The 23012-nt window shown below is 38.6% G+C and overlaps 1 protein-coding gene across 5 annotated transcripts in view; it reads right to left on the bottom strand.

Annotated features, from left to right (window-relative positions):
* Positions 1-23012, bottom strand: part of Setd2 (SET domain containing 2, histone lysine methyltransferase) — a 121090-nt gene that overhangs the window by 77765 nt on the left and 20313 nt on the right. For all 5 annotated transcript variants that reach the window (XR_015441168.1, XR_015441167.1, XM_087187095.1 and 2 more), the window contains exons 2-4: positions 14819-14834; positions 7896-12250; positions 4130-4261 (exon numbers count right to left, since the gene is read on the bottom strand). Coding sequence is in view for 3 of the 5 variants with exons in the window: in XM_087187095.1 (XP_087043221.1) it covers positions 4130-4261; positions 7896-12250; positions 14819-14834 (4503 nt within the window). In the remaining 2 variants the exon portion in view is untranslated. The remainder of the gene's footprint in view (positions 1-4129; positions 4262-7895; positions 12251-14818; positions 14835-23012) is intronic.

Below are 23012 nucleotides of genomic sequence, written 5' to 3'. Positions count from 1 at the left end.
CACTCAAAAAATAGCCTTCTTGTACACAAATAGCAAACTCACTGAGAGAGAAATTAGGGAAACAATTCCTTTCACAATAGCATCCAAAAAAATGAAATATCTAGGAATCAATCTAACAAAGGAAGCAAAAGTCCTCTACACTGAAAACTACAGCACTCTGAAAAAGGAGATCGAGGAGGATATAAGAAAATGGAAAGACATCTCTTGCTCCTAGGTAGGAAGAACCAACATAGTGAAAATGGCCATACTTCCAAAACTGCTACACAGATTCAATGCAATGCCAATTGAAATCCCAACAGTATATTTCACAGAACTACAGAAAACAATCCAAAAATTCATCTGGAACCAGAAGAGACCTAGAATAGCAAAAGCAATTCTATGCAACAGAGACATGGCAGAGCGTATCCACAATCCCCAACTTGAAACTATACTACAAAGCTACTTTGATAAAAACAGCATGGTACTGGCAAAGAAACAGACCAGAGGATCAGTGGAATAGATCAGAAGATGCAGAAACAACTCCAGACATATGCAGCCACCTCATCTTCGACAAAGGAGCCAAGCACCCTCACTGGAGGAAAGAGAGCCTATTTAATAAATGGTGTTGGAAAAACTGGATTTCAACCTGCCAAAGATTAAAACTAGACCCATATCTATCACCATGCACTAAAAAACTAAGATTGAAGTGGGTTAAAAATCTAAATATTCGGCCAGGGATTTAGCTCCATGGTGCCTCCGTCTGCCTTGCAACTGCAAGGTCCTGAGTTCGATCCCCAGTACCAGAAAAAAAGATCTAAATATTAAAACAGAAACACTAAACTTGCTGGAAGATAAGTTAGGTGGAACTCTTGAAGACACTGGCACAGGAAAAGACTTTATAAACAAAACCTCAGTAGCACAGGAACTAGAACAAAGAATCAACAACTGGGATCTCATCTTATTAAAAACCTTCTGCACTACAAGAGAAACTACCAACAGAGCTAAAAGACAACCTACAATGTGGGAAAAAATTTTTAGCAGCTGTACCTCAGACAAAGGACTATTCTCTAGAATATATAAAAAACTGAAAAAAATCAGACCCCCCCCAAACTCAAAGACCCAATTCAAAACTGGGCATCTGAAATGAACAGACATTTCTCCGACAAAGAAATAGAAACAGCAAATAAACATATGAAAAAATGTTCAACATCACTGGTCATTTGAGAGATCCAGATGAAAACAACACTGAGTTTCCACCTCACCCCAGAAAGAATGGCTGCTATCAAGAAATCAACCAATGCTGGGAATTTAGCTCAGTGGTTCCGCCACCTGCCCCACAAGCACAAGGACCCAAGTTCGATCCAGGTACCAAAAAAAAAAAAAAAGAAAGAAAAAGAAAGAAATCAACCAATGACAAATGTTGACGGGGTTGTGAGGAGAAGGGAACCCTTCTCCATTGTTGGTGGGAGGGCAGACTGGTGCAACCACTGTGGAAATCAGTATGGAGATACCAAAAAGAACTAGGACTAGACTAGAGGTCCTTTTTGACTGAGCTATTCCCCTGCTGGGTATCTTCCCAAAAGAATTAAAAGAATCATAACACAGCAATATATGTGCATCCATGTTTATAGCAGCACAGTTTGTAATAGCTAAAGCTTGCAAACAGCCCAAGTGCCCATCAACTGGAAACTGGATAAAGATGTGGTTTTTTAATACAATGGAGTACTACTCAGCCATAAAGAATGAGAAACTAGAGACATTTATAGCTAAATAGATGCATATTGAGGCCATCCTCTTAAGTGAAATAAATAGGACACACACGTGTAAATACCGAATAGTTTCTCTGGTGTGAGAAACTGAAAGTGTAAATAAGGATGAAAATGATTAAAACAAATAACTGATAATTTGAAATAGGAAGAAAAGGTTGAAAGGGGTAGGGAAAATGGGAGGGGAAGGGGAAAGGAAAGAAGGGAAAGAAAAATTATGAGAAAAGGAAAAAATGGAAACAAAGTCTTTGTAAATAGGGAAGGGTGGAGCGGGTGCAAGGAGGACAGGGAATGAGGAAAAAGTAAGAACCAAGATCCATCATGTACAGGTACAAGTACCCAATGATAAATGTAAATGTATTGTATACCTAAAATGTACCAATAAAAGAATTTAAGGAAAAAAAAAAAAGATTATAGCCAGGGGCAGGGATTTAGCTCAGTGGTTCCGCTGCCTGCCTTAAAAGCATAAGGTCCCAGGCCGGGGATTTAGCTCAGTGGTTCCAGTGCCTGCCAGGCAAGCGCAAGGTCCCGAGTTCGATCCCCAGTACAAAAAAAATGCACAAGGTCCTGAGTTTGATCCCCAGTACAAAAAAAAAATTTTTTTTAATTATAGCCAGGCATGGCAGCGCACACACCTCTAATTCCAATACTGGGAGGCTGAAGTATGAAGATTACCGCAAATTCAAGGCCAGCCTGGGCAACACAATGAACTCAAGGTCAGCCTGAATTACACAGTGAGACCCTGTCTCAAAATAAAAAAAAAAACGAATTAGACAGGGCAGTGGCACCATGCCTGCCTCTCAAGCAAAAGGTTCTGAGTTTGATCCCCGGTACTAAATAAAAAAAAGCTTTCTCTTTTTCACTGTTTTGAAATATGTCTATTTTATTTTTACAATACTATAATATGAACCAAAACAAAAACTGAGCTTTTGGGGGACCTTTATTAACCTTTAAAATAAGGTAGCTACACTAGCACCTTAATATTTTTTCCAGGATAAAAACATGAATATAACTTTTCATTGATCAGTTTGTTTGTTTTTGGTACCAGAGATTGAACTCAGGACCTTGTGCTTTCCAAGCAGGCAGCAGCACCACTGAGCTAAATCTCCAGCCCTCACTGATCAGTCTGGTTAAGAAATTTTATCAAACTCTATTTTGGCACGATCCTGGGGATTGAACCCAGGGCCTTCCACAACCCAGACAAATACTCTACAATGAGTAACTTACCTCTTACTACACATTTTTAAAGTGAAGATGTTTACAATTTTAAAACTTTAAGTCAGGTGTGGTGGCACACACCTATAATCCCAGCACTCAGAAGGCAGAGGCAGGAGGATCACCAGAGTTTGAGGTCAGCCTGGGCTACACAGTGAGTTCAAGGATAGCCTGAACTGCATAGCGAGACTCTGTCTCAAAAAAAAAAAAAAAAAAAAAAAACCTAGGGCCGGGGATTTAGCTCAGTGCTTCTGCCACCTGCCCCACAAGCACAAGGGCCCAAGTTCGGATGCCCCGTACCAATTAAAAAAAAAAAAAAAAAACCTAAATAATTAATTTAGTAGGTATGTATAGCTCTGATTAGCAAATTCAAGAAAGTACATACAACATGAAAAAGAGGAAAATATCTACCTATGTTAGCACAGGCATTAAAAGGATTGAGGTTTTGCACAAGCACAAGGACCCGAGTTCGATCCCCGGTACCAAAAAAAAAGGATTGAGGTTTGGGAGATGACATTTCATTTTGGGGTTTTTTTTGGTTTTTTTGGTACCGGGGATCAAACTCGGGACCTTGCGCTTGCAAGGTAGGGACTGGAACCACTGAGCTAAATCCTCAGCCCCATTTCATCTTTATACATTTTTGAAATGTTAGGGTTTCCTCTCGTTTTATGGTGAAAGCTAAATACCAACATTTACTTCCTACAACACAAATACTACAAGCGAAAAAAAGGGGGGACTAAATAAAAATTAGTATTATTATATTAGCATTAGTAATAGAACTCCATAAAGCACTTAAAATGTGCCAGATACTATGATATAATATACATGGGAAATTTATCTTTTTTTTGGTACTGGGGATCGAACTCGGGTCCTTGCACTTGCACAGCAGGCAGTGAAACCACTGAGCTAAATCCCCAGCCTGGGAGATTTATCTTTATTAATGTTTTCTATTATACACTGGAGATTTTATTGCTCATGAATATTCATCTATAAGTGCCACCTGCCTCACAAGCGGAAGGACCCAAGTTCGATCCCCAGTACCAAAAAGAAAAAAAGAATATTCAACTATAAGTGGGAAAAAGGTTAAATTTTACTCATTCACAATTGTTAATATTTACAAACATTTACTAGAAGAGTTGATTAAAAGTAGAGCATTTTAATTTACTTACCATTCAATCATGAGGAGACGATTAAGACAATCTTCCCCACATGCTATTTCACCTTGAGCTCTTTCATCTTTGGAAAGAGGTGTACACTCACATTGCATTCGCTTAATGTCCCGGTGGGATTTATTCTTCTTTCTGTTGAGTAAAATTTCATTAAAAATTATTAAATAAATTTCCAGGAGATGACATATATATATTTACTTATGAGATATTAAATTAATGACATTATTTAACATTGTTATAATGAACACTTAACACTATATAAATTATATAATATTGAACATTGGTAAATGTAAAATTAATGATTTAACACATATTAATTCTACATTTTATGATTCCCATACATACATCATTCAAAAACAAGAAAACATCTAATCACTCACATCATAAGACTACAAACTTTAAGAACGTCATGGCAAAAAAATAACAGATGCAACCCTAACCTTGGCAGATAGGAGGATAGAATGAGTTTAAATCTATCACCCTTCTTTCCTAGTTCAGGTCAGCTAAGTTCCAGATTCTGGGCAGTTTGAAGCGTCAAGTCATACTGAGCCAGGGATTTAGCTCAGTGGTTTCGCCAACTGCTGTGCAAGTGCAAGGACACGAGCGAGTTTGATCCCCAGTACCAAAAAAAAAGTCACATTGAGCTCACAAGTTTCAAATAATGACATATATGGTTACGGTTTAAGAATCAGGCCAGTCATGGTGGCACATGCCTGTGATCCCAGCACTCTGGGAGACTGAGGCAGGAAGATCACATGTTTGAGCCCAGCTTAGGCAACTTAGCAAAACCCACCTGCAAATAAAGGGGCAGGGATGAGAGGGCACACTAGGGATGCAGCTCAGTGCAAAGGCTCTGGATCCAATCCCCAGCACTTAAAAAATAGAAAATTGAGACTTCATGGAGAACAAATAATTGTTGAAGTATAAAGCCGAGGAAAACAGAAGTTGCTAAATAAGAATTTTTAGAGCCGGGGATTTAGCTCAGTGGTTTCTCTGCCTGCTGCGCAAACGCAAGGACCCGAGTTCAATCCCCAGTACCAAAAAAAAAAAAGAATTTTTAACTAAGAGCTTTAAGAGTTTAATTCAACCACATTTTTCAGAGAATCCATTAGTATTGTCATACTTGCATAAATCTGTTTAACAGAAAACAATGATTTTTTAAAAAATAAAATATGATTATCAAACAATCGGACAGAGGAGGGTGCAGTGGCACAGGCCTGCAGTCCAAATTACTTGGGAGGCTAAGGTAGGAGAATCACTAGAGCTCAGGAGTTTAAGGCCAGTATGGGAAACAGAACAAGAAAGACCTCATTTGGAATGAATGAATGAAAATTTAAAAGAATACTCAAAGAGGCCGGGGATTTAGCTCAGTGGTTTCTCCGCCTGCTGCACAAGCGCAAGGACCCGAGTTCAATTCCCCAGTACCAAAAAAAAAAGAATAATCAAAGATTTTAGAGGCAAAACTTTCTCAATGCCAGACAAACTTCTAGAGCAGAAAGAAAACTGTTCACACCAGGGATTTAGCTTAGTGGCTCCGCCGCCTGCCTCATAAACGCAAAGTCCTGAGTTTGATCCCCAGCATCAAAAAAAGAAAGAAAACTGTTCAAATTTGTTTGGAATCATAAAAAACTATGCTAGGGATTGTAAAGCAAAAGTGAACATGTGAATATTGGCATTTTTGTTGTGGTCTATTTTTTTGTTGAGACAGGGTCGTGCTAGGCAGTTCAGGCTGCCCTTAAACTCACTATGTACCCAGGCTGGCCTCAAACTTGTGGCAATCCTCCTGCCTCAGTCTCCTGAGTGGAGAGATTACAGGTTATTGTAATCTATTTTTTAACATTGGTCAAAATTTTAAAAAGAAAATCAAGGATGATCAAAAAAGATCTGCTTGAGATTAGGAAACTAACTATCAGGCAGTGAAGAACACAGCTATTTTTCATAAGTAGCTATCATAATTTCCTACCTCTAATCTACTTTGATCTTTAACACCTGTTCTATTCTAGTTCATTTTATAAAGTACCTAAGGAATATTGTGATTGTTTCAACTAAGTTTAGGTAAAAAAAATTATTCCTCTGGATCAACTAAAGACACAATTCACTAATTGATGTATGAGTATACTTAACCTAAAGATGAAGAAAATATGCATTTGTAAGTACTTAAAAAGGAGCTGTAGTTCTGATGACTCAGATTTATTTTGTATTGCTTTAGAAAGCCTGATTTGGTGAACAGGCACAGATTTTTGCAATAAGTATTTTCATTAGATGTTAAGATTTATTTTTTTCATTACACTCATACTATTTCACAAGAATTTGTTGGCAGTTCCTAAATGCCTAGCATATAAAACACCCTTTACGTTCCTTTTTTTTTTTTGGTACCAGGGATGGAACTCAGGACCTTGAGCTTGTGAGGCAGGCGGTGTAACCACTGAGCTGCATCCCCGGCCCCCACCCTTTACATTCTTTTACAAAGATGCTATAAATTCCATCAACCTACTCCGATAATTCCTGAAAGACACTGCTTGAGATACCAAATATTTTCGACCAAAACCTAATTTACAACTAGGTGTACATGAACATAGCTGAACAGGCTCTCTACAACAGAAAAAACTATTTAATAGAAAAAAATTTCTGGTGGGACCTAACTGTACATGAAATCTTTTACATTATCTACATAGTCAAAAATTTCTTTGACTTAACAAAATTTTGAATATGTTTAAAAGAATGACAGGTTGATTCTCAACTTGGAGGAAAATTTCCAAGAGGAGAGAATGGGTAGGTAGGAAAGTATATATAAACACACATATATAATACATATACACATAGATCAAAATCAACATACATCTGTATGGAGAAAATAGGATTATTAAGGGCTCTAAGTTTTATAAACTGAGAAGCTCTGCTCTAGAAGACTGTTTTTATTACCCATACTTTCACACCTTCCTTCACATTAGATTTTTGATAATCATTTTACCATTTCTGATAATTTCTTTTTTTTGTTGTTACTGGGAATCAAACTCAGGGCCTCATGCTTGCCAAGTAGGCACTACACGGCTGAGCTACATCTCCAATCATTTTACCATTTCTAAAATGTTTACACTATTATCAAATTTAATCTATTAAGAATACATTGGGCCGGGGATTTAGCTCAGTGGTGCCACCGCCTGCCTCACAAGCGCAAGGTCCTGAGTTCGATCCCCGGTACTAAAAGCAAACAAAAAAAACACATTAAAACAACTGACAAAAAATTCTATTGTAATCTAGTTGTTTTATAAAAATACATAAAGATATTTCATTGTGCACATTTGGAAAAAGGAAACAAATTCAATCTAACCATTTTTTCTTTCACTCAGAACAGGCTATTTTGCTGTAGTTTAATTTCACTTTCAGCCATACTTCTACATTAAAAAGAAATTAAAGAAAATCTGAGCTCGCCTAAAATACTTTTAGAATCAAAGTAATGAGAGGAAAAAATTAAAACATCCCCATTCTTGGGAGAGGAATAAAAAAAATCTGGAGAAAGAAATCTATACTAGGGCTGGGGATTTAGCTCAGTGGCACTGTGCCTGCTTTGCAAATGCAAGGTCCTGAGGTCGATCCCCAGTACCAAAAAAAAAGGACAAGAAATTATACTATTACATCCAAATAGTCAACAATACTTTAAGTTTCCATTTTATCACAGAACACTATGTCCATCTGAAGTTTGGAAAAGCTAACATTTTAAAAAAAGAAAGCTGAAACTTGCTTGACAAACATTAAGTAGGCTCACCTTTCTGTTAAATAAACATTTTCTTCAATAAGATCAAAGTAACAAGGCATCTTCCCCTGCTTGGCACATTCCTTCCATCGCTGTGGGTCTCTGAAGTCATCCATGACACAGGAAGGCCCAATCAGCTCTGAACCTGGGGGCACTGAGGTCCCTCCCTGTTCTATATCCACTCTAACTTTCTTTCTATCCTGAAGCTCACCATCACTTTCAGAATCACTTTCCAATTCCTGCCTCCTTTTTTTAAGAGGCCCTCGATCTTTAATATCACTTTTTTCTAGGTTTTTTGAAAAGTCTTTTCTTTCATTTACAGCTAAAGAGTCCCTAACGGAATTGCTGCTTATTTCAGGTGCTTGCACCGACCCCTTGTCCTTCTGAAGGGACAGAAGAAATTTATTAGACTGGCTTAAAAAGTGAGATTCACCCCGTTGATCCCAATTCTCTTCCTCTTCACGATCATCTGTTAAGGAATCTGGAACCTGCCCTTGAATTCGGTCATAAGCGACCCCAGATCCAGGAGGTCTACCTGCTGATCTTGGATCCCAGTAGCCATTGCCTTGCCAGTAATTACGGTTCCCACCATATTGTTCTGCACTTTGCTGATACCTGTGTGCACCACAGACTCCATAACTGCTGTCAGGTTGCTGATATGTGGTAGTAGGCTTTTCTTGTTGAGAGAAGTTCCACCCTAGGTTTCTGAGCTCTTCTGATGAGTGCAAGCCATCCATGCATGAGATATCACAAGAAGAAAAATTCAACTCTGTTTTTCCAAGTCTACTATCTGGCCTGTTAGGGAAAGTGGTCTGTTGCCGAGATTTACTTGGGATATCTTCAAAATCATCAGAATAAACTGGTAGCTCATCTTGTTGCCTAAAGGATGTTTTGGCTTTTGTTATTTCTTCTGAATTTGAGTGACCCAGAAGGTCAGATTTCATATCTGTATGACTTGTACTATCAACACCATCACTCTGAGAATGGGCAATTTCAGGCAGGTGGTTATCTACTTGTTTTCTGCTGGATTGTATAAAAGAAATTTCTGGATTCTTCTCTGTACCTTTATGAAAAAAGAACTTTTCAGTTTGAGGACAGCCTTTACTTGTTATATTCTCAAATTTTTCCTCATATGAATACCTCCTTAACTCTAATCTCTCATCTTCCCAGTGGTCGGAATAATGCTTATAACTTTGACTGCTCCGGGAAGAACATGGACTTGTTTCTTCCATAGGCAAAGTAGAATTCTTTGGCACAACCACAACAGATTGGAGACGGTTTCTTGGAATACTGCTGTCATCAGAATCTGTATCTTCTGAATCACTTTCATCACTTGAACTTTCAGAGGAACCAGAATAATCTTCATGGACAGTAGACACAATTTCAGGGGCATGACCACTACTATCACATTTTAAGGTGTAAGTTACACCATCATCTTCCACAGTTAAATTCAAATCACAAGAAGAAAGTACAACTTCTGAGTCATCAGATGTATGTGCATGCCCCCTTACTCCTTCATCTAAAGAGATCTCTGGTCTTCCTCTTCTATCAGGCAATATGGAATTCCCTTCTTCTTGAGCCTCTTGCAAACATTTCCCAGATAGCCCATTATTATGCCTGTTTTCCCAAGAGGCAAATGCCTTTCCTGAATTAGAAAAGCCACTACCTACGTCTACTATTTTTTCTTTCCCTGTATGCTTTAAAACCTCTGTGCTCTTTTTACTCTTCAGCACTCCATCCAGAACTGGAGATGTGTTCTCACCACATGGCAAGAGAGTCAAACTGTCCACTTTTATTCCTGGTGGAAGACTCTGAAGAGATGAACCAATACTTGAACTCCCAATAGGTTCATATAAATCATCCAAATGATTAACAGAAGCTGAACTAGTGCTACCAACACTCTGTTTATACTCTTCACATGTAAATTTTGAGTGCTGATCTGTCAGATTTCTCTTATCACATACAACTGTTTTTGATTCCAAATGTACATTCTTAAAGCTATTTGAAGAAATCTTCGTAACTGAAGGCTCAACAGTTTCAGCTTCAGAATAACACAAAGAAGGGTTACTCTCATTTGCAGTACAATATCTATCTGAATCTTTGGTTTTACAGCAAGAAACTCTCATATCAACTGGCTCTTTTTCTGTTTTAGAATAATCTGTAGTCATAACTGGCAAAGACATATTATCACTGCATGGTGACACCAAAGGTTCTGTTTCTTTAAATGGACTTTGTGACTTACTATGCTGCATGCAAGTGTCCAAGTCTTTTTCCTTGCACCTACTAATACTCTGAAATCCATTTGATGAAGATATGCATGCTTTGACCAAAGGAGATACCTCTGATCCAGTCACACTATCATCAGATGTCATCAAAACAGCATCAGTTTTAGAAGTGCAAAATGTTGTCACATCAGATTCTGCCCCAGGAGATCCGTTTATATTTAATTCAATGGGACAAAAGTTTTTTAATTTATCATTCTTCACTTTAGATAAAGAGTCCAATTCTTTAATACTATCATGGCTATCACGTCCTATAAATTCTGACTTAAAAATAGGTGATTCATCTAGCTTTTTAAAAGTAGGTGAATCATTTAACCGATTTGATGCAGATGGAGACCCAGTCTTTTCTCTTTCAGGAATTTTACTAACAGTTCTTAACTCACTACCTTTTGAACAAGGAGTCTGTAAACTAGAAGAATGAGACTGTTTGCTTTCCTCATTTAATTCTGTACAACAGAAAGAATTTTTAAATTTGTCAGACTTGGGTATGGACTTTGAAAGGGCAGATTTGTAGCGGGAAGCACTATAATCGTGCTTAGAATATGAGGACCCCCATCGGAATCCCAGATCACTAGGAGGAGAACAACATCTTTTTATTGCTTCATTTTCTGAAGTCCTTTTGGATTCTCTCTCTAGTTTGGAAGAATACTTTCCTCTTCTCTCTATGTCTAAGTAAGAGGTCTCAGTTTTGCAGTCCCGATCAGATTTAGAATAGGATGATGTTCTCAGGTCTCTGTAAGAGGAGGAATGAGACGAGGTGCGCCTTGAGTATGTCTTCTTATATTCATCTTCAGAGTCGGAACTCTCTCGTCCCCTGTTATCTGTATATGGCCGAGAATAGCGTGTCCTCTCTCGATAAGGGGAACTCCTATGGTAGCGTCGATCAGAGTCATAATAATGAGATCGTTCTGACCGGGAATAGGATAGGCTAGCTCTAGACCCCCTGTCAGATCTGGAACGAGATCTGCTCCGCCTTCGCTCTCTTTCTGATCTACATCGGGAAGATACATACCGAGTATCTCTTTCAAGTTTTGAGTAGCTAAAATATTTATCTTCTCTTTCTGTTTTAGACCTTGAAGATTTTCCTAAATCTTCACTTTTTAAAGGCGCTGAGCTCTTTTTAATATCTCTTTCCTTTTCAATGCTTGCTGAAATTTTTAAATCATGTGATCTTTGACTGGAGGAAGTCCTTACAGAATCTTCATCAGATTCTGAGCCAAAAAATGAGCCTTCAAATTGTGAATATTTCTTCTTAGAAACCGGTTTTTTAGAGCTCAGACTAATCTTAGAACTATCTGGAATATCTTCTTCCTTCCCAATATGGGAATCTTCTTTTGGTGAAGGACTATCTACTTGATCATTCAGATTGTGAGTTATGTGTTCTTCTGAATTGTTAGATATAATGTCCTGCTTAGTATCCACTTCTAAAGACTCTTTTACAAGTGTAACTGGTGGTTCTTTCAGAGTTCTAACTGCTACATCTACTGGTAAGGATAGTGGTGCTGTCGTGAGAACTGTTACTGGTGTGTGTGGTGAGGCCACTGGCTCTGTTATTGGTGCTGGTGATGAGGGTGTTGTGGCTTGGGGAGGTGGAGGTGGTGGAGGTGGAGATGAAGGTGGTGAGTCTATAGTTGTTGATTCTGGTATGACTGCTGGTAACTGTACTGGGGGAGGAGATGGAGATGCTACTGCTGAGGTAGTAGCCAGCAGTGGCCTGGAAGTCACATGAAGCAGATGTTTTTTAAAATGAATTTTGCCCAATTCCACTCTTGATTTTGGTGGGGAAGATTCTTCTGTAGTAGCTAAGGTATCTCCAATGTCCACTTTAATTTTAGGAGTTGAGTCTCCTTGAGATAAAGCAGGGGAGTTTGGAGTATCATTTTGTTTTTCATTGCCAAGTGCGGTAAGAAACCTATTCTGCAAAGTTTTTTTTGTAAGGCTGAAGCTGAATGACACCTTCTGTCGTCCTTGTTCCTCCAAATTAACTTTTGTCTTGGTGCCTTTGGGCAAAAATCGACTAGAAGCAACACCTTTGAACATTGGTCCTTTGATGAAACCTGTTTTCTGCACACTTTCAATCTTTGCCTAAAAGAAATGAAATAAACAATTACTTATTAAATAAATAGTAGTACTTTCAAATGGCTACCATCACAGTTTAAAATGATTATCATCAGGAAAAAAATTTTTTGGTAACAAAAGATGAATTTTACTATGCTACAGATTTTTTTCAACCACTATGGAAATTTTCAAATATATTCAACAACATAGAGAACAGTATAATACAACATTAAATACCCACTCCCAGCTTCAACAGTTACCCATATTTTCCCATTCTTGCTTTTTCTTACATAAAAATATTTCATCTGATTTTGTAGCTATTTTCCAGCATTTTTCAATAAGATTTTTTTTAAGACTTGGTATGTAAAGGACATATACATAAAGGGCAGTAGCTAATATCTTAGTACGCAAGATAGTTTGTTCTTGTGTACTACCTGATAAGAAACAATAGAGATCAACAAAACCTGTGGTCTGCTGGCATCACATACAATCAGTTGGGTGGATCATAAAAATATAGATCTGTGCCCCAAACTCTAGGGGATTAATTCAGTAGCTCTAAGATGAAGCGAAAACATTTGTTTTGGGTGTTTGTTTTTAATTTCTTAGAAAGGGGGGGGGGGAATGACAAACACCATCAACGATTCTGGAAAGCTGCCCAGGAAAACCCCTTGTATAGGGAAGTCTCCCATCTCTCATTCATTTTACAGACAAGGTAACCAAATGAAGACCAGGCCTTCTGTCTTCTTAGAAATTACTTGCCATGGCACATTGTCACTGTCTCTACCTGGGTCACACACACTTGGGTAATGCTAGTGTATGGTCTGATGCTACTATATGAGCAACCAGACAGACAGTGATACTTCTCCCTCCATTATTTTCCAAACCATCAAAGGAAATGGTGCAAATTAAAAGTAAAAGACATAGGGGCCAGGGCCCGGGATTTAGCTCAGTGGTTCTGCTGCCTGCCGAGTAAATGCAAGGTCCTGAGTTCAATCCCTGGTACCAAAAAAAAAAAAAAACCCAAAAAAAACCAAAACTATTTGAGCTGGGGATTTAGCTCAGTGGTTTCGCCACTTGCTGTGCAAGTGCAAGGACCCGAGTTTGATCCCCAGTACCAAAAAAAAAAAAAGACACAGGGGACAGGGATTTAGCTCAGTGGTGCCACCACCTGCCTCACAAGTACAAGGGCCTGAGTTTGATCCCTAGTACCAAAAAACAAGAAGTAAAAGGGATAACCTAGGTCAGTGATGGTGAACCTATGGTACATGTGCCACACTGGGCTATTTGTATCACTGAAAGCTCTAAAAGGTTTGACAACACTGACCTAGGTCAAAGAGGGGGGAAAAAAAAGGGAGAGAGCCTTCCAGCAAGACTTTCCCTACAGAGTCAAAAAAATAGAGAAAAATCTATAGCTACAAACTCAAGACTAAATTAAAGATGGTGTGCTTGCCATCCAAAAAAATTTTCTAATGGATAATCTTTAATCAACTGTGGCTACTTAAGAGTAATTATTCGATTCAACACAGTGAAATCCAAAATCAGTTTTCAAAGTATATACTAACTATTCAAATGGGAAAATAAATGTTTTCACATAATATTATCATAAACTAGTAGTTTTCAAATTCTTTTAAGAAACAGAATCCATTTTCCAAAATAAATTTTAAATGGAAGCTCAATAGGTAAAAACTTTAAAACCTGCCTGCAGAGATACTTTGTTTGAACCTTTACTAGATTTTTTTGTACCGGGGATTGAACTCTGATCCTTGTGCTTGTGGGGCAGACGGCGGAACCACTGAGCTAAATCCCCAAGCCTTTACTAGAATTTTTGAATCCCTAATGTTTAAAAAACATTTTCTTAGCTGGGCACAGTGGTCCATACCTAGAAATCTGGGAGGAAGAGGAAGACAACTTCAAGCACAGCCAGAGACAACTTCACAACTTAGCAAAACTGTCTCAAAACAAAATATAAAAACTGGGCTAGGGATGTAATCCAACGCAAAGGCCCTGGGTTTAATCCCCAATACCACCAAGGGAAGGGGGTGGGTAAGAATTGCATACACATTTCTCACTGAATTGAGTTGTTGTAGCTCCAAAAACAAAGAAAAAAGTATTACTTCATTTCACACTCAAAATGATAGCTCTATAGTAGAACCTTGATTTAGGAACTCAATTCATTCGAGAGGCATGCTTGTAACTCAAGTTGGTCAATTGAAGGCTCAGACTCCTCTATGTAGCCTTCAAAGTCTCTCTCCTGTACACAGGCAGATAGATCTTAGTGTCCTTAGACACTGGCCCAGGATTTCTCAACCCCACACAGGAGAAGATGTTATAATGTTCCTTCTAGAACTCTTTAAGGGTTAAATCTGTATCTGAGACCATCTGGAAGCACAAGCGGCCAGCATTCGGGTTGTAACTCAAGACTTTGTTCCTAAGTTAAAATTAAAATTCCAGTCGTAACCCAAGTTGTTCATATGTCAGGCGGGTCGTAATTCAAGGGTCCACTGTAACTTTTTAAATGTTTTCAGCTTTTACCCAGTGTCTAAAATATAGAGGTCAATCCCATAATCATTGAATGCCTACTTAAATCACACTTACCTCATTTTCTTCTTCTCTATTTCCATACAGCCAAGAAAACATGCAAAAGAATAAAAATTTATTATAAATACTTAAAACCGATTGAAATGAAGGTTGTTCTTAAACCTACTTAGTACCTACAAGTATATTCTAACTGAAATATCCATTCTATTGCCTCAGTTACACTTAGTTTAACAAAAATGGATTGAAGATAATGCCATGCTCTGTGCTATGTGCTATAGATCAGAGGTAAGAAAGAGTTCCTGCTCTTAAACTCAGCTTCCAGCTGGGCGTGGTGGCGCATGCCTATAATCCCAACATTCAGGAGGCTGAGGCAGGAAGAGTGCAACTTCAAGGCCAGCCTGGATGACACAGGTGGGACTCTGTGTCAAAAAAAAAAAAAAAACCAAAAATAAGAAAATAAACTTGTGTTTCCTTTACAGAATATAATTGTTACCAAAGTTATTCCAGGGCTGGGGATTTAGCTCAGTGGTTCCAGGCAAGATCCAGAGCTTGATCCCAAACAAAGTTATTCCAACAGAATAGAGTAAATACAAACCTAGACATACCTGTGGTGTAGCAATAAAGAAGAAAGTAAGCAACTAATCTAGTGGGAAAATAGTGATATAAAGAATCTTTCCTAAAGTCAGGATTAGGGGTTTTTTGCTTTTTTGTTTCCTTGTTCGGCAGTAGTGGGAACTGAACCCAAGGTGCTCTTATCAGTTGGGTGAAATAATCCACATGTGTAGTCCCAGCACTCAGAAGGCTGAGGCATGAGGATCGAAACTTCAAGGCCATCCTGGAACATATAACAAGACCTTGGCTCAAAAAACAAAAACAAAACTGGCTCACTAATTTGCCCAGGTGGCTTCAAACTTGTCATTTTCCTGCCTCGGCCTCCTGAGATGCTGGAAACACAGCATCTATGCCACCAAACCTGACTAGAGGATTAATTCTGACTATGTGGGAGGAGATCTTGCTCAAGGGGAAGTCCCAGATAATGGAACAAAGTCTAATACATATATACATATACATACATTTAAAACAGTTCAATATTTAGATGGGCATGGTGCCACACAACTGTAATCCTAACATTTGGGTGGCTGAGGCAGAATGATACCCAAGCTCAAGGCCAGCATGAGCTACATAACGAGTTCAAAGCTAGCTTACTACACAACAAGTCCCTGTCTTAAGAGATAAACAGTTCTATACTAAGTATAAGGTATAAAGCAAAAAGAAGCCAACAGGGCCGGGGATTTACTTCAGTGGTTTCGCTGCCTGCTGTGCAAGCGCAAGGACCCAGGTTTGATCCCCGGTACCAAAAAAACAAAGAAGCCAACAATCAAGCAGAATAAGGGGCAGTGGGCAGATCCACAGACTAATTTTTTTCTTAAGAAGAAACATTTTATTTTATGAATCAGTGGTTCTCAATCTTTAACTATTCAACAGTCCTTTTGCTAAATCCAAGATGCTCCACATCACAGTACATCTGCTCCATATATTACAGTGCATGGCTCTTTGAGCTGAACGGTAACCACACCATAACCTGATTGGGAGGAAATGAACACCAAAAGTCTGGTGTACACTAGCGCACCAAGGTATGTTGGGGGACTATCTACTTGGGGAAAGGGAAGCTACAAAAGGGCATAGCAGCCAAGTAAGTATTTTAAACTGATTGGTCTGTAGGATATATGTGGCAAGAATTGAGCACAACAATCTTTTTTGGGGGGTGTGGGGGGGTTCCGGGAATCGAACTCAGGACCTTGCGCTTGCGAGGCAGGGGCCGGAACCACTGAGCTAAATCCCTGGCCCTAACAATCTTTTTAAAATGCTCCTTAAGTGTACAAAATCTTTTTCCCAAATGTTTGTGGTAGTCAAACCAAGTAACAGAGGATTGAGGGGGGAAGCTAGCAATATATGGAAGAGATCTAAAGCAGTGCCAAGATTAAACATTTTTTTCTACTCCAAAAGCACCAAAACCCTCCTAGATATCACGTAAGAACTACTGTACTGCTGGACATGGTGAAACAAAACTGTAATCTGGGAGGCTGAGGCAGAAGAATCACAAGCTACAGCTAGGCCTGGGAAACTTATGGAGACCCTGTTGCAAAATTTATAAATATATACATAAATAAAAGTGGCTAGGGATGTAGGTCAGTGTAAAGGCCCTGGGTTCAATCCCAGTAACACAATAATAATAATGTTTGTAATCATGATAATTTTTCAAGACTTTTAACAGTTCTTTTTTGTTTTTTTGTTTTTTGGTCCCGGGGATAGAACTTGGGTCCTTGTGGTTGCACAATAGAAGAATTTTAACAGACTTTTAACAGTTTTAAAAGACATTTCAAAATAAAAACTTGGAATGGTGGTTCCGGTAGTCCCACTTACCCAGAAGGCTGAGGCAGAAAGAATACATGAGCCCAGCATTCAAGACCAGCCTGGACAACTTAGTCAGAACGCATCTCAAAGTAAACAAAATAAAGCAAGCATATCCCTTTTGGCCTCTGTATTTCTCTAACACCATTAGTTGAAAGTTTGGAGACTGGCCAGGTAAAAAAAAGAAACACCACGTGTGGGGAACAGAAATGAATCCTCAATGTTGCTGCCTCAAGTTGGACATTAGCAATTTATAACAGTTAACTGGCACACTTATTCTACTTCTGCTAAGAGCATCAAACTTCACAGGAAACAACTGGTAAGTTAATCCAGCATGACAGGTGAGACAAGAAGAGCAGAAGGCAAGGGGTTGAAACAACTGAAGGTATTCCCAAGAATGTTGAAATGACTGACCGACCCTAGAGATCCACAGATAATAGAGAAAAAGGAACAAAATCTGAAAGTGAAAGAACAAAGCAAGGGCAAGACAATACTGGTGGCTTCAAAGGACAGATTTAGTGAAAACCAGAAAAAGAAATAGGAGAATAAGGTAGAAGAATCAGAAATCATAGTGAGAGCAGCATTTAGAATTGAGTTATACTTCAAGAAAACGACAAGATCTAGACATGATGAGAGTAGATTCCTACAGTTGATGAAATTGCGAGGTCACAATTAATAGCAAGAATCAGCCACAAATGGGTTTAACATGAGAACACTTGCTCAGTAGTAATCTGGATTCCTTGGAAAAAAGGCATCTGCTATACCATGCCCCAAGTAAGACAGACTCATGGAGAAATACTGGCAGTGTGTCCTTCTCCATCCCTAAATGATTATCTCCATTATTAGGAAAGAAATGAAACCTCACAGCTCCTGCTCTAGCTCCCCAGGTCTTGTTCCCACTTTAGGTTTCCAAATTTTAACCTGCTCCCCAGTAAACACAAGTGAAAAATACCTGTGGGCGTGGGGGCAGAATAAATGAAAAATTCAGAAAAATATGCACTTGCTTTGGCAGCACGTATACTAAAAATTTTTTAAAGTTAAACTACAGATCTTCAATGATATAGAAGTATGTACCAGACAGAAACTCTTCCAAATTAAGACTTTTATCATAAAAGGTCACAACTACCTAGCTCTCTGCTTACCCTATAATCATATACATTTGCAAACCTTTTCTAAACAATTGGGCTAACCCTTTAGTAGGCCACAATTTTGGTAGGGAATGAATGTGCTAGCTAACTGCCTGAGTGAGGTGGGCAAATTTGAAAACTACATCAGAACATATCTTCAGTTAGCACACAATCATGCTGGACTGCTCAATGACATTCAGAAAGGCAACACTTATTTATCAGTCCTCACCAGGCATGGTGGCACACACCTGTAATCCTAGCAATTTGAGAGCTTGTTTGGAGGTTCTAGCAGGGGAGTGCAGCTACTCGTATAACCTTGACCAAGGAAACAGCCTCCTCTATTGGGGGTGGTCCTTCTTTGACCAAGTGCACAGCTTCGGGAGGGACACACATGGAGCAGTGAGGGAGGAAGGGAACACCTGCCTAGCCAGCCACATCAGCCAAATCCACCCTGGCAATCAATGGAGCGACAGATGTGGCAGCCACATTGCCCTCACATCCAATCCCAGCTACTTGGGGTTGGGATCAGGATTGGGCAATTCAGCCAGACTCAGTCTCAAAATTTTTAAATTTTTTAAAAGGACAGAGATGTTAAGTCAGTGGTAGAGAACAAGACCCTGGGTTCCATTACCAGTACCAAAAGAAAAAAGTACCAGTTCTCTAATCAATCACAAGGCATACTCATCTGAAAGCAGTGCTAGGTTTATAAAGGCAAACATCACACTGCTTTTTATTAAAGATCTTTTTCTTTAATAAAGGGATTCATTTTATTAACAGCATGATAGAATCATAATGGCAGCTCTGAGTTTTTATCTTTTTTTTTTTTTTGCTTAAATTCTTTTATTGGTACATTTTAGGTATACAATATGTTTACATTTATCATTGGGTATTTGTACCTGAACATGATATATCTTGGTTCTTTTTTTTCCCCATTACCTGTGCGCCCTTCACCCCTCCACCCTTCCCTATATTTACATACTTCTTTGCAATTTTTTTTCTTTTCTCATAATTTTTCCTTTCCAATCTTTCCTTTCTCCATCTCCTCCCACCACCCCTACCCCTTTGGACCTATTCCTGTTTCAAAGTATCAATTATTAGTTATTAATCCTTTTAATCCTTATTTACACCCTCAATTTCTCATACTAGAGAAACTATTGGGTATTATAGTTTCTCTGGTGTGAGAAACTGAGGGTGTAAATAAGGACTAAAATGCATAATAGGTAATGTGAAATAGGAAGAAAAGGGGCAAAGGGGAAGGAAGTGGGAGGGGTAGGGGAAAGGAAAGAAGGGAATGAAATTAATATGAGAAAATGGAAAAATAGGAACAAAATCTTTGTAAATAGGGAGGAATGGAGGGGTTGAAGGGAGGACTGGACAAGGGTGAAAAATAAGAACAAAGAGATTATGCAAAGGTGCAAATTTCCAATGATGAATGTCATTATATTGTATACCTAAAATATACCAATGATTAGAATAATCGATAATGCAAAATAGGAAGGTCCAAAGGGGTAGGGGTAGTGGGAGGGGCAGGGGAAAGGAAAGAAGGGAAGGGAAAAATGATGAGAAATGGAAAAAATGGAAATAAAGTCTTTGTAAATAGGGAAGGGTGGAGGTGGTGAAGGGAGGGCTAGGAATGGGGAAAAAATAAGAACCAAGATGCATCATGTAAAGGTACAAGTTCCCAATGAGAAATGTGAATGTGTTGTATACCTAAAATGTACCAATAAAAGAATTTAAGAAAAAAAAAAAAAGAAACTAGTCGGTATTTATACATGTGTGTCTTATTTATTTCACTTAAGAGTATGACCTTATCAAAGATCTTGAAACTTTAGGTAAAGCATCCTGGGATAAATAAGCTAACCTGAACTAATGTTGATGGACTCAGAAAACACAAGCACTATTTGCTTGCTTTAAGTCTAGCATAGTATTAGAAACAGAAATTTAGTCTATAGAAAACAATGTGATATTAAAAATGATGTTCTGTCAGGCATGGTGGCACATGCCTATAATTCCAGCACTTGGGAGGCTGAAGCAAGAGAATCACTGTGAGATGAAGGCCAGCCTGAACACTACATAGCAAGATCTTGTCTCAAAAAACAACAAATAAAAGATGCCCTAGAGCTGAGGATTTAGCTCAGTGGCACCTTGCCTGCCTGGCAAGCACAAGGGCTTGCATTCGACTCCCAGTACCTGGGGGGAAAAAAAAAAGATGCCCTGACATTAAATATAGGTTAAAATAACAGAAATAACAGCTCTCTCCCCTACAATCACTTTTTTTTTTTTTTTGAGACCCTTATCTTTCTATTTGCTAAACTGCCAAGATGGCCTCAAACTTGAAATCCTTCAGCCTCAGCCTCTGGAGTGCAGGTGTGCACCACCATGCCTATCTCTAACTTTTTTTCTTTTTTTTTTTTTGGTACCAGGGATAAAACTGGGGTCCTTGAGCTTGCCCAGCAGGCAGCAAAACCACTGAGCTAAATCCCCGGCTCTCTAACTTTTTTTCTTAACCAAATCACTTTAACACATACAGTTATCTCAAATGTATCACTTCAGAATTTCAAAGTCAGTGATAAAAGAATATTATCAAAATGTTAACAATTATCTTTATACCAAATTTTGTTTTTCTAAATTTATCTTCCAAATTAGTTTGCAAGAACACTTACATAAAATAAATTACGCTTCCCTGCTGGAACAATCTCCTTTTTCCAAAACCCATAAACTAGGGTGTAGGGTGATCTAACCTGAACACTTCAGGGCCTAGTCAGGGTTAATGATGACTGTATGCAATTCAATTCCATGATTTTTATTCCTTTTTTTTTTTTTTTTTTTTTTTAAAGGAGTGACTAAGTTTATTCAAGAAAGTAAAAGCAAAGAGTGGGGGAGAAACTGGCTCTGCAGAGTGCTTGGGCTGACTAAAAGAGGAAAAAGCAAGATAAATGTACACCCTGAAGAAAGCAGGGTGGGCTATGATGAGGAAAGGCCACATTAGCCACTTTTACTCTTGAGACAGGGTCTCACTAAGTAAACTGCCATGCTGGGCTTGAACTTGGGAGCCTCCTCCCTCAGCCTTCCAGAATGCCGGGCTTACAGGTATGCACCATCATGCCAGGCTCACAGGTGCAATATTTTCATTACCATAGTATAAAAACAATGTTCTAAGGTCACAACTAGTGAAGTTTCAGGCTGTCTGCAGAACCCCTGTTTTTAAGTCAACTATGTAGACTTTACACAAAACTGAAACCAAAGGGTAAAAAGGTTCAGAGAAAAAGCATTTGACTAAATATACAATAAAAGTAAAACCTAAATGGGGATTTAGCTCAGTGGTGCCACTGCCTGCCTCACAACCATAAGGTCCTGAGTTCAATCCCCAGTACCAAAAAATAAAAAAATTTTTTTTTAAATCTTTTTCTGGGCCGGGGATTTAGCTCAGTGGTTTCGCCGCCTGCTGCGAAAGCGCAAGGACCCGAGTTTGATCCCCAGTACAAAAAAAATAATAACAAAATAAAATAAAAATAAAAAATATTTTTCAAAAAAAAAAAATTTTTCTTTCATGCTCCCAAGGAAGCCTTTTGTTATTTAAGGGGGCGGGGGGGGGGGGGGGCATGTACCCGGGCTGCTTTCTATTGAGTAACAGCAAATACAGTAAATCTAGGAGATTCTACATAACAAATCATCACCAGATCAAAATCAAAACACAACAAAGGGCAATGAAATTCAGTTCTCTTGAAAACAAAAGCTTGCAGGGGATTTAGCTCAGTGGTTCCAACGCCTGCCTTGCAAGCGCAAGGTCCCAAGTTCGATACCCAGTACCAAAAAAAAAAGAAAACCAAAAGCTTAAATACAGTAAAAATAGCCCATGCTTACTTTCTGGCTTTTGTGAAGAGTTTAAGCATTTTTTTCATTGCAATTAATGTTTAGAGCACAGAAATATTTCAAGTCCACTAACACAAAGACAAGTAGGGCCAAAGATACTCTAACGATAGCCCTTGGGGGAAAAAAGAAACTCTGAAGTATTTTTATAAAATATTAATATAGGATATTGTGAACAACAGTGAACTGAATGCACCACAATTACACATTTCACTCAACAAATACAAGGTTAAAATAAAGTGCAAAAGGCTATCGGTACTCAAAGACTAGAAACAGGCTAAATTTCCATCAAAAGCTGAATAACCCTGATAGATCCATTCAACAGAGTTGTATGTACTTCAAAAAGGAAAGACAGCCAGGCATTGTGGTCCACACCTATAATCCCAGCACTGTGTAAGGCTGAGGCAGGAGTACCACAAGCTTAAATCTCACTTGAACAACTTGAGACTCCTCACAAAATAAAAACAGCTGAGGATGTATCTTTGCACAAAGGCCCTGGTTTAAACCCCCTGTAACATAACATAACACAACACACACACACACACACACACACTCTCATACACACTCACTCCCCCTCCCTTGTTACGCAGTCCAGGCTGGCCCTGAATTCATGATCCTAGCCTATAAGCAAATTTAAGGCTGAACTAAACTAGACAGTGAGACCCTATCTCAAAAAAACAATTTTTAAAATTCCAGTGTCAAATTTTGCCTAGAAGAAATTTAAAACTTCAGTACTGACTTCTGGTCTACTAATCTTTGTAGTTTCTATACATTTCCTTATTATATATAATTATATATTCACATAAAAAGCTAATCTAGAATAGAATGTATGAGATTCATTT

The sequence above is a fragment of the Heterocephalus glaber genome, unplaced genomic scaffold, assembly GCF_053883595.1.
Source record: "Heterocephalus glaber isolate CG9 unplaced genomic scaffold, H.glaber_assembly_v1.0 deba00001504, whole genome shotgun sequence".
NCBI lineage: Eukaryota > Metazoa > Chordata > Mammalia > Rodentia > Bathyergidae > Heterocephalus > Heterocephalus glaber.
The sequence above is the reverse complement of the archived record's forward strand: the minus strand, read 5'-3'. Positions and strand labels throughout refer to the sequence as shown.